The following is a 12,235-nucleotide window of genomic DNA, read 5'->3' on the forward strand; positions in this document are numbered from 1 at the left end:
ATGCAAAGACCGTCAAGCAGTGTTAATTTTGTCAACTAAAACTATGATTGTAAATGTTAGTCAACAACTTTTTTCCCATGAGAAAGACAAGACTAAGAGTAGCTAAAAATAGGTCTTTGCAGACTAAAATGTGACGAAAGTTAAATTTTGTTTTCATCAAGATGACTAAAACGAGTCTAAAATGTAATTTAGTTTTCGTCTGACTTTCAACATCCATGATATTTCTCCAATGTGGGTAAATCTGTCAAAATACAACATACCCCATCCCAGGTTTGGCAGGGTGAACAGAACCCACCAACATGATTTGGTACCAGATTCAAGCAAGAAAAAAAATGTTAAAGACAAAAACATATGAACTTTTTATGGATTTTCTAGAGATTATTATGGACTATGGATTATGGATGTTTTTGAGTTTTCGTCAACTAAAACTAGACTAAAACCATAAAGGGGTTGAAATGACTAAAATGCATCTAAAACTAAGAGGCATATTAAGTAAATACTAAGACAGTTAAGATTGGTACGTATCTAAAAAGGCAAATGTTGCCAACAAGGGGCAAGCAAGAAAGGCTTATGATGTAAAAAAAAAAAAAAGAAAGAAAAAATAACTGACAATGGTTAAAATACATGGGAGGATGCAAAGGAGAACACGTAAAGCAGAACGTAGACATAATTGGGGCAAGCCTTTCAAAATAAAACAGGAATGCAGAAAAATAAAACGTGATTTTAGACAACTTGAAGGACAATGTTATTTAATGGCTGATAGTTTGTTTATATTTTTTGTAAAGTAAAAGTCACTCTGATGTAAAAATTAGTAACAGCTGAAGGACAGAACTACTGACCAAGGGTGACAGTGTCAATTAGAGGTCTAGGTTTATATTGGTCTCAGAGGTCCCCAAAACATGCCTGTGAAGTTTCTTGTTGAAAAAAAAAAAAAAAAAAAAAAAAACTCCAGTATTGGATTTTTGCATGTCTAAAAACCCCTCTGTTTCAGCCCTGCTCAGAACACGCTGGTTCTGTGTCTGTGGCTTTAAATGTTAATGAGCTGTCTGACTCCACCGGCTCAAGAAATGAATGTGGCTCAATGGATATGGCTTTCCTGATTGAGATCAGGAGAAAAGGGTGGAATTTTCATCCCAGTGGGTAGGACCAACCGAACCTGGGGGCGGTGCTTACTCCCCACATGGCATCATGAAGGGAAAATCCAAGACCTGCTTTTTTCAGCACACATTTTTTGAAAGGTGGAGAAAAGGGGTGGGGATCTGAGTCTTGGGGAGATTGTGGACATGTGGCTTTTAAGAGGTTAAAAGGGAAAAAGGAGGCAAAATGCTGCCCTTGGCCACAATCAATAAAAGTTACAAATTTGCATGTGAAAGCACCATAAAAACAATCTTTAAAATAACCTATATCACACCGTAACTATTGTGCATTACTTTAAAAGGCATAATAAAAGACAGGAAGACTTCTGTAAGCTGGAGCAGCAGATGCCACCGGCTGTCGTGGATTTCTCCCCTCTTCAGACTGTCTCCATTTTGTAGCAGCTTTACATTTAAGGCCAGGAACTGTTTCCTCAGCTTAACTCAGAACAGCCATAACAACTCAGAGTTCACCAATGGCCTCAGGGTACTTAAGTCTGCATTTCCTCTCACTCATGCATACTAAAACCAGAAAGGATGTAAGGTTGATTCCCTTCGAGAGCACATTTATGTGTTACTAATGTCTGGGATTGAAAGCTACATACTGGCATCTACTGTTCATTTCAGGCACACACAGAACAGCACATTTCACTCTGCTTTAAAACAATAAGACATATAAACAGAAAATGAATATTTAGTGTTTTATTACTTTCAGTATAACAGAATTGGTAGTTTTATTAGAATACATCTTAAATTATGCAGGATGTTGTTGGGCACAAGAACTAGTTTGGTAAAAATAAAATGTCTTCTATTTTTAGATATTTTTCAACAGTACTTAAACACATATTGTAAGAAATCGGACAGTTTATAGTTTATAAAAATGCATCATGAATAATCCATGACATGTAACTCTAGTTATGTTTGTAATAAAACAGTCAAAACACAACATTTCCCACTCTACTTTCTCCATCCTTGGTCAAAGGAAAAGTGTTCGCACTTGACTTAATCTCTGTAACATTGGTCGATTTGCACTTGAGGTTTGAAGCAAGCATTTGGTCGAGGTTGTGTAAACAGTTCTGAAGGCACAAGATTATGTTATGCTCTGTACATCTGTTCATTCTGAGGCGAGAAAAAAAGAGAAACGCTTTGCATTTGTGCCAAGAAAAAAAAAAACATTCTGATCTACAGCATCTAAATAAAGCGATCCGTCACCGGCATCTCATATGCAAGATATGTAAAGAATAACAGTACCATCTGATCATCCTATGCAAACACCTGCATACATCCATAGTGCATTCCCTTTTTAGAGAACCCTGCATAGTTTCTGCCTTTATCCAGGCAGCAAATACACACCACATCCCAATTCCAGTTTAGTAAAATGTATGTTCAAGTAGAAGTCTTAAAAATCTTTATTCTATATGTCTTTCTCTACAGCAAAAGTAATTTAAGGCAAATATTTGGAATGAATAAAGTATAAATGAATGTTATGATTCCTGTCCCCAGGCTTGTATTGCTTAGTCTGTAGATGAAGCCTCTGGTTGTCTGTAAAGATTGCACCCTCTTAAATAACCTCTGACTCATGTCGCGCCAAAGCTGGAGGCAGTGTAGTTCCACATGGACCCTGGAAATGATGCCTGTGCCACATCAGAGAGAGAAAAACAAGATGTTTTAAGGTAAGCAGGTGGAAGGTCTCTGACTGAACTGAAAGTGCCTCAGAGAGAGTGAACAGATAAAAGTGCGGAGGTTGCCTCCATAGTGCCAGTGGGTGGCACGAAATATCAATATATGCATGCGTCACAGTCTGTTTTCACTTTCATTCATGTTTTTTCATGCTAACTTTTGGAGTGTAGTTTTTTTCTTGACTGACTTACGTAAAGTATTCAGATTTGGGTGTTGTGCTTGTGTTAAACTCCGCCACAGGAACTCCTCTGGATGCAATCTGAGGCCCAAACATGGCTGCTGGGTAAACGATGGAGGATGTCCCCACCTACATGAAGCAATGACACCAACATCAACTCAAAATGTGTCGAATAGTGATGCATTACAGCTTGTTTTAAAATATTGTTTTTAATATCTCTATGCAAGAGAAGAGCATTTTACTAAATGAGGGTAACTCACCACCAGACAGAGATCACATCCATCCATCTCTTTTTCCACCTTGGTCAGGATGTGAGAGTCCAGAGTTTCTCCAAAAAACACCACGTTCGGCCTCAGCAGACCATGGCAGTCACTTTCGTCACACCTTGATGCAGCAGCATCAAACAGTTTTTAGATGTTTCATAGGTCATTTCTCATGAATGATAAAAGGAAAAAAAACATGATCCACAGGCACATATTTTACAGAAACGAGGCCATGAGAGCAACACGCTTCATAGATGAAACCCATTAAGAGCATAAAGATGCTTAAGAATATCACAGGAATTTTAAACATTCTGTTTTCTTTAGTTCTTGTTGTGTTTTTTGATGCCGTTTTAAAATCAATGAATGCAGAACTTAACTTGTTTGCATAAGTCCTTTCTTAAATCTATTAATAGCAACACTTTCAGTCCTAAAACTTATGAGGAAAGTCATGCAGGCCAACACTGCCCCCAAGTGGATAGCTGACCTTATTATCTGTTACATACAGAAACAAGTCAAGCATAGGGCCCAAGTTATTTCAAAGCATGATGAAACTAAGCCCCTTAGTCCAGGGTTTCAAAGGGAAAATATCCACAGTTATCTCACACTGATTTACAAAGAAACCACTTTGTTGATACATCAGCACAAAGTTCATGCCAGGAGTGGTTCGTTTAATTTTTTTCTGAACTATCTGAGCTCAGATAAGTGAGTTCCCACTCTGTTGAGATTTACTGCTTTATGTCACTATACCAGTGGTTTTCAAACTTTTTACCCAAGGCTTACCTGAGATCAAGCCAAAATCTCAAGACACACAATATTCATATCCACGAACAATAACCTGTTTAATATGTGTGACTGTATCTTTAGCTGTTGTAGAGAAGTAGTAGAGACGTTTAGCTTTACAAATTCTCTCAACACACTTAGACCTGTTGCCTTAAGGCACACCAATTTGGAAACAACTGATTGATACTATAACTGGCATTAATGGAAATACAAAGATAATGAAAAATGAGGCAAAATTGTACAAAAGTGAAATATAAGAACGGTACATACAGTATAAGCTCATAATTTGTGAGCTTGATAAGAACTGCTTAAAGAAAGGAACAGAGCAGTGAGGAAAGAGCAAGTGGGGATCAAGGATGGCTGTGAGAGCTTGGATAAAATTATGGCCCAACTGATTGACTGGCCAGCTGATTGAATCAGCCAATTATAGCCTAACAAAATAGTCATTAATCAGCCAAAAATTGGTGGATAGACTGTGAACGCTCATATTTTCACTAATAAACTGCAAAGGACGTCTTAGTCTTACTTAGACTTGTCTCTATTCTATTATTTATCCAGTAGAGGGCGCTCTGACTCCTTTCATGTCATACGCTCCATATTTATGTCCTAACAGCAGAGAGACTTGAGCTCACAGCAGCTTGGCTGAGCGTCAGAAAGAGAAAAGTTTGCCTCAATGGTAAGTTTGTAACTAGTTTGTGAAATAAACAATAACTCCATGAGTTTCCTGTTTCTTGTCCATAAGTCATGACATGCCTTGTTGTGTCGCTAAGTTGATCTATCTTAACATGAGCTCACTATAAACTTTCGCTAAGTCAGTAACAACACAGTAAATGCAACATTGCAAAATCCATAGTAATATTACCCTCACTCAGGCAGCCGCATGCTGCCAGATAAGACCAGAGCATATGAGTAAGAAAAAAGAGATAAACAAGCTCAATTGTTTATTCCTTAATATCGGGATTGGCCGCCAAAAATCTATATTGGTCGGGCTCCAGATAAAATAAAAGTATATGTTAACGTTTTAATAGCATACTTATACATTAGTTAAAGAATCAAGAAATGACAAAAAGTTGTTTTGTGGGAATTTTACACCCACTTAATTTGCATTGGGTCGCTATGAACAATCTTCTCATACAACAGGAATCAGACAAATGTTGTAGAATCAGGTAACGCAAGCTCTTACATATCACTGGCTTCAGGTCAAAACCTTGTATCTCCCAAATCACCACTTTTCAAGGAATTTAAAAAAAACAGTTTTTAAATGAATTTAATAATAAATGGTTGTTGTCTGTATTTTTTTTTAAGTTCTATTTTAATTTAGCTTTTAGTTTTTGTTTTATATTTCAGTTTAGTTTTAATTATTTTTACTGCTAGTTAGGTTTTTATTTTGCAAAAATGCCACGTTTTAGTATGGATTTTTAAATTTGTTTTAGAGTAAGTATTATTTGGCAACAGGGGTACAAGATGCCAATATCTAAGATGGCAGAGTCAATGGAGGGGAGTCTTTCCATGTTTGAATTAAAGGCTTTTTCAAATTTAACAAGAATAAAAAACAATCTTATACATTCAGGTCAATAATTACTGATTTAGATAAGCCTTCTTCTAAATACTGTGAAATTTTAAGAGGTTTGTTCAGCTAAATGTCACATTTATACTAAATTACACTGCACCTTTGATTTAAAGTTCAATGCTTTTTTGTAGAGAGGGAAGTGGATAGAATTGAAATCTCAGGACAGAGAGGTTGTGGAGTGATGTGGAGGAAAAGAGCCCCAGGCCAGATTGGAACCTTAGCTGTCTGCATAGAGGGGAAAAGCCTCTGTGCATGGAGCATTTAGATATAAACTCAGAGCTTTCAGCACTACTACAGTGCCAGAATTGTTAATCGTCTCCACATAAGTTGTCAACTTTTATTTTTAGAACCTGGAAAAACCAGTAGGTGTGTAGGTTCTAATAGTTTTCAATTTTTTCATTAAGTTTCATGTCAATTTTGCCTAGTGTCTTCAGTTGACATTAATTTCTATTAGTTTTTATTGCTGTTTTGTTGGTATAACTCAGTTTATGTTTTGTGTCAACAATTTGTTTCAATTTGATTTTTATCACCAAATTTACAGGTTTTTATTTTCTGGTCCCTTGTCTTTACACTGGTGTTTTGTTAGTCTGCTTGGGCTGGGGGGACCACAATAAAATCTGTGTAGTCAATCAGTCAAGGCATGCAGAATTATCTTTAAAAAAAGTGATGCATAAGAACTTGTTGTGTGCTGAATCTCTTTTAAAATGCTGAGAGAGACAGTGCCTTTTGATAAAACGCCTAGGGTTGGTGCACCTGTAGGAAGTAAAAACTCTTGGTGTAGTACGCAGCATTAAAGCGCAACAAAAGGCTAACTAAGTCTGACCCTCTGTGTCGTTAATATGGACTGACAGTAATCCTACCTTGGCAGTTTATCCACTGGAATCTGTGCATCAGCAACATCTGGGCCAGGTGCTCTGTACATAAAGAAACCAAACAATGACACATAAACCACACAGGGGTCACTCTGAAGACATCATGTGACTAATTCTACATATTTATCAGTGTGTGTGTTTGGTGCAGCCTTTTACCCTTTGTCCTTCAGGGCATAGCATATGGGGCTCCGCTTGTTCACGATCACGTGCCCACAACTCACACAGCGCGTCTCCATCAGACTGCCTGCAGGTACACATGGAAAACACAGCTGTTTGTCATTGAGGCTGCTGGGGTCACAGAAAACATCTCTCTTTCTCTCTTCACAGAATTTGTAAACAGTGATTTCTCTGTTGCCTGACTCATACATAGGTAATTAGTCTGCGTTTGTGGCATAAATCACGCTAAAACTGTCTGAAAACAGAGACCAGACATTGACTGAAAAGAGAAAATCAGCACTTTGGATGACGTCAGCACAGACACTTCTTCCTGAGCTGACCTCTGACACTGACCTCAAATATGACTAACTCTGCGGGCTCGGGGATGTTTGTTTGAAAAAGCCAGCAAACATGAATCACAAAATCTTTCCATAACTGTGGTTTAAAAAAAAAAAAAAAAAAAAGACATGCTATAAACCACAGCTGTCAAAGTCTCAAACTATCCCTAGCTGAGGAGAAAAGATACCAGGGTAAGAGTTATAAATGAATTAGTTGTATTTTGTAAGTGCTCGGAGAGAATTTAATCATTTGAATTTTGAATTATATAAGCATTTTTGTCTTTTGATTGTAGCATTTAAATAAAATACATGTCCATATTGTTTGAAAACGTTTCTCTATCAAAGTGTTCAAAAAGAACAACAAATATACATATTGCTTCCTGTTCAATGTCACTGTTGCTCTTTTGTATAACCTTTGTTTCTAAAACCCATTTCTCCTCTAAAACTTGGCTATAGCTTATATACCAGAGGGCAACTAACACACATGTATAAAGTGCTGTGACAAGAGGTCGCTTCAGCTTCACTACCCATAACATGCTGGAAAACATAAAGACACACCACACCTGCAAGGTTTTTTTAACCACTTCCCCCTTTTTAAAGTCATAACCCTGCATTTAAAGGAGACAGGGAGTATAGAGTTAAGTATATAAACTGTGTGGTGCACTAGTTTGACTGAGACAACCTCAGTGAGAATAACAGGTGGCAGACAGAGCAGAGCAGAGCAACTCAAGGGCTATAAGTCTGGCTCACTGTGAGCAACTTGTTTCTGGATTTTATGGTACATAACTCCTGAATATTTATGGTAAATTTCAGGAGTTTTGTCCAGATTTGGTTCAGCCAGCAGGATGGGAGAACACAGCAGGATATATTAGAAGGTGGGGAGGGAAGTTTATAATGGTTTGCACAGAATGAATCAGCTTTTATCTGCTCTGCTTGCCAGTATGCTCTTCTGTCACTGACACTGAGAATGTTTTCCATAACATATAGCACTGATATAAAGGCAAAAATTGGCATCAGATTTTATTGTGTCCTTTCTCCCTCTTCTCCCGCTCGTCTACAGTTGTGAGTTGTAAAAGAGAAAATCAGAATTCAAGGTATAATCTGTTCTAATAAAGTCTAATGCCCTGTCTGTAGTTCTGAAAGCCAAACTCTGCTTCTCACCATGAACTTTAAGCACATGCTTGGAGCCAGCTTGATGGTGCAGGTCATCAATGCACTGGGTGATGACGACCACAGAGCGTCCCTGCTTCCTTAGCCGAGCCTCACACTCTGCTATAGCCAGATGTGCAGCATTGGGCTTCTTGTTCAAAGCCAGCTGCCTCCTGTAATGGTAGAACTCCCAGACCCGGGCGGGGTTGCGGGAGAAGGCCTCTGGGGTTGCGAGGTCCTACAGATGCATCGACAAAGACGTGTTAAAGAGTTAAGAAGAAACAACCTTAAATGAAGTTTCAGGATCCTGAGTTAAAGTAGACTGTGTAACAGTCTTATATCTTTAATAAGGATGAATGGGCTCTAACATTTTTCTGGTAGCAGCCCAGCGCAAGAATCCATATTATGAAACAAACATTTATCTTTTTATTCACCGTTGCTGTTGAGATAAATCCAGAGATATGTGAGGATTTATTATGTAAACAGAAAATACACCCACTCAACAGCAATGACTGAACCACAGCTGAAAAAAGACCAAACACAGAGCTCTGACCCACATAAAAACACAAAATTAAATAATATAATTAATTTCAAAGGTGTCTTTTATTTTCACCTGAGATTGCCATTTCCTCCACTTCTCATGTTCTCCCCTGAAGGTTGGGACTCCGCTCTCTGCACTCACACCTGCCCCTGTGATGATGGCAATGTGCTTCGCTTTGGAAAAGAGCTCACGAAATTCAGACATGTCTATTGGGAAAAAAAGAGAAGCAACACATTTAGTGCTTTCATATTTAATTTTTCCACGCCCTGACTTATCCATTACTATTAAATGACAGCAGACAAGACAAAAGTACAGACTGTGAGCAATATCTTTGTTCTGAGGGTGATCATTTTTCACAACTTGTCCTAATATTCAATCCTCCTGAAAAATATCCTTTCAAACAAAGTCTGGGAGCAGGTACCGTTGACATTTTTATGTCCATTCAGTCATCGAACTTTTACAACGGTTATCCAGTTCAGGGTCGTGGTGGGCTGAAACCAATCCCAGCTGTCACTGGGGGAGAGGCAGGATACACCCTGGACTGATCGGCATACAATCACAGGACTGACATATATAGCCAACCAGACATGTTCACACCTTTGGTAATTTATAGTCACAGTTTCAGCAACAAGCATGTCCTCTGACTGTGGGAAGATTCACTAATAAATAAGTACAATGTTCATGTTTGTTTTTCATTCATTCATAGTTAGCCCTTGATTAATATTCCCTGGTTTTACAATAATTATTTCCTTTACTTTGAAATCCTCCACTGAATCCTAAAATTACAACTTTGGCAAAAGATTAACACTAAATGAATACAGTACCAAACTAAAACAGTATACAAAGTTGTTATTTTACCTGAGCTTGGTCTTGTTGTGTCTCTTAAAGGTCCTCTCCTCACATGAGTAGAGCACATGCGAAGACCCAGAGCAAACACGGCTCGATTGTGGAGGAGCATTGTTACTTCTGTTTCAGAAAAAAAAACACAAAAATAGGAGAGAAAAATTAACCAAACAGATTCCAACTGGCTTGATTTTTTCCTTGACATTTTATGGTTTAAAGTTAAATAATTTCTGATTTAACACGTTGGTTTTCGGTTAGTTTATTTCACAGATTATGATTATGAAAAAAAAAAAATTAAAATCTTAATTATACTGGACTCAAATGTTTCTTTCCTTTAAGAATTCAGTTTGTACAGTTAAGTATCCTTTAAACTGACAGGAGTTGAATTGTAACGTCGCCAGATATTAAAAATTTTTATACTATTGTAGTTCAAATCAAATTATGTTAACACCTGTTTTGACACAGCAACAACATAAATGTCCTATTTGCTGCATGCAGCAAATACGTAGTTTTCTTTTCAAGTGTCTGAATTTTCAAGTGTCTGAATTTTTCAACATGATCAACCCTTAATATAATGAAGATTGTTAGTGTTGTCAAGTAGTACCAGTACAAAATGTATTATAAAACACACTCACAAACATACTTGTACAACTGACAGAGAAGCTGTTGAAAAGAACAGAAAATAAATTGTTCAGTCTCTCATACTCATCCAATTTTTTTTTCTTTTATGGCCAGTCTTTGAATTCTCCTTAAACAGTATGTAAAAGAGAAATATAAAAATAGCAACAACATAAAATGAGTTCAATTTAAATTCAAACCAGCCTTTGCTGAAATGAAAGTAACATGCAATAAATCTAAAATGTCCAATGTATTTGTATTCTTCTTTCAGTAGTACTTTTGAAAAAGTACTACTAGGGCTTGTCAAAATCTTTTTTCCCCAAAGATATTTGGGGCTTTTATGCCTTTAATTTATAGAGAAGGAAAATGGATAGAGTCAAACAGGAATGAAAGAGTGAGGGAGACATGTGGGGAAGAGGCCACAGACCGAAACACCCACGCACATGGAGGTTCACGTGACTTCCAGACCATCTACGCCCCCATAGGATTAAAAAATAAATACATGAAACATGCTGAAACACAGCCCTTTTTTAATCAAATGTTAAAATGTATTTAGTTTTGTATTAAAAACTGTTTTTGTGCCATTGTGGATTTTTTTGGCTTTCTTTAATTACTTTTAACATGAACTTGACCACGGAAAAAGGGACTTGTTATGGATTGAAAAGGAAATGTTTGATAACACAAGGTGGGGATGACTATTGACTTGTCCACCAAACTGTCTTTGGGTTTCTTATTGTGAAAAGAGTCATGAATGAGCAGTGGTGTATTTATTTCACAGTGGCTGTAATTAGAATTTGAATATAAAATACTGATTTTTTTTCTTTTTCTTTTTTTTTTTTTTTGGCTTTTGTGTGCTTTTCTGTTAGTATTTTGCCAATACTGGGGAATACTTATTAGCAAATGTGCACAGCTGGGCCCAGCTTTATGTGTTATATGTTCATATGGTCTCCTGTCTCTGACACTGTCATTTTTGAGGGTCAGAGATGAAAAGGTTTGGGAACCCCTGCCTAGAACATCTGCATTTAGTACACAGTACAGCCATACAGAACACAATTTGCTCATTTCACATGTCAAATACGTAGTTTTAACATTTAAGAACAAAAATCCACCTATCTCACTGTAAAACACTACTTAAACCAAAATCTAAAGAGAGGAAGGATGACAGCAAGAATGTCTGCAGTGTGGTTGGGCAATCAGAGTGGTCTTTTGTTGCTGCAGTCATAACACAAGAAATCTGCTGACTGATAAGACTCAATGTGCAAACTGTACATTATAAACTGAGTAGACAGGAGGCAATAGAGGCAGCTTTAGACGGCTTACTTTGGCAAACCACTGAAAGAAACAACTTGGCGCGCCCTGCATGTGAAAAGAAACTATTTGCTAAATGTGTGGAAACAGGTTATACTAGCTGCCAAAGCCAATGACAAAAAATCTACAATTCAAGATGAATAGAAACACTCTAAATCACAGACAACTAGGTTCTACCTTCTGCTAATACTTTCCGTAGGTCACCTTTTAACATAACCAACCACCAACCCCTGTTTCCACAATAAAGTGCTTTAAAGTGAGTAGAAATGACACGAAGTGCCATGCTGATAGACTACGTTGGTTAACGTTACGTCGTATATCAAGTTAGCATGGAGTCATGTTGACGTGCTTCCTGGTACACAAACAAAAGTTAAAGAGCACGCCCAAATGTGTTTCCACGTCTAATAACTGCTGAAAACGGCACCATACATGTGTTTTTCAAATTAACTTCTTTTACTTCCTTGTTATACGTACCTCGCTCAGTGATAGTCTGACTTTTGGACCAAAAAGTCACGCCGAGTTTGCTTGTTTACCCTCTCCAGTGCAATTACCAGGAGAGGTCGTAAATTAATCCAAACTGTCGCAAACGCGCTCTAGGAAAAAGGGCACAGAACTGAAGTCCAGGGAAGAAAAGAAATGTTTAGAGAAAGGGTGCCATCTAGTGGCAAAGTGGGAGTGTCATAAAGGATGATTCATTCAATCTCCTGTGAAGGTAGAGGGATTCTTCATGCAGCACAACTGAGGTCCTTTTATCAAAGTCTGAGTGTCGAGTTGGGTTGATGGTTAGGGTTACTACAGATTATTTT

At 37.6% G+C, this 12,235-nt stretch overlaps 1 protein-coding gene across 1 annotated transcript; it reads right to left on the minus strand.

The window, feature by feature from the left end:
• Window positions 1-1,820: 1,820 nt before the first annotated feature.
• LOC121520757 (NAD-dependent protein deacylase sirtuin-5, mitochondrial-like) lies at window positions 1,821-12,017 on the minus strand. The gene is made up of 9 exons (XM_041804364.1): window positions 11,904-12,017; window positions 9,519-9,626; window positions 8,733-8,866; window positions 8,132-8,357; window positions 6,633-6,720; window positions 6,465-6,518; window positions 3,252-3,375; window positions 3,005-3,120; window positions 1,821-2,767 (listed from the first exon to the last, which is right to left on the minus strand). The coding sequence occupies exons 2-9, from the start codon at window positions 9,616-9,618 to the stop codon at window positions 2,695-2,697; spliced, it is 915 nt and encodes a 304-aa protein (XP_041660298.1). The 5' UTR covers window positions 9,619-9,626; window positions 11,904-12,017; the 3' UTR covers window positions 1,821-2,694.
• Window positions 12,018-12,235: the final 218 nt, after the last annotated feature.

Source organism: Cheilinus undulatus, linkage group 13 (genome assembly GCF_018320785.1).
Source record: "Cheilinus undulatus linkage group 13, ASM1832078v1, whole genome shotgun sequence".
NCBI classification, from domain to species: Eukaryota; Metazoa; Chordata; class Actinopteri; order Labriformes; family Labridae; genus Cheilinus; species Cheilinus undulatus.

Coding starts and splice junctions, on each gene's coding strand:
- LOC121520757 (XM_041804364.1), bottom strand. CDS start 9,618: ATGCTCCTCCACAATCGAGCCGTGTTTGCTCTGGGTCTTCGCATGTGC. Junction 8,867..9,518: donor CACAACAAGACCAAGCTCAG/GTAAAATAACAA, acceptor TTTTCCCAATAG/ACATGTCTGAATTTCGTGAG. Junction 6,721..8,131: donor GCATGTGCTTAAAGTTCATG/GTGAGAAGCAGA, acceptor GTGTACCTGCAG/GCAGTCTGATGGAGACGCGC.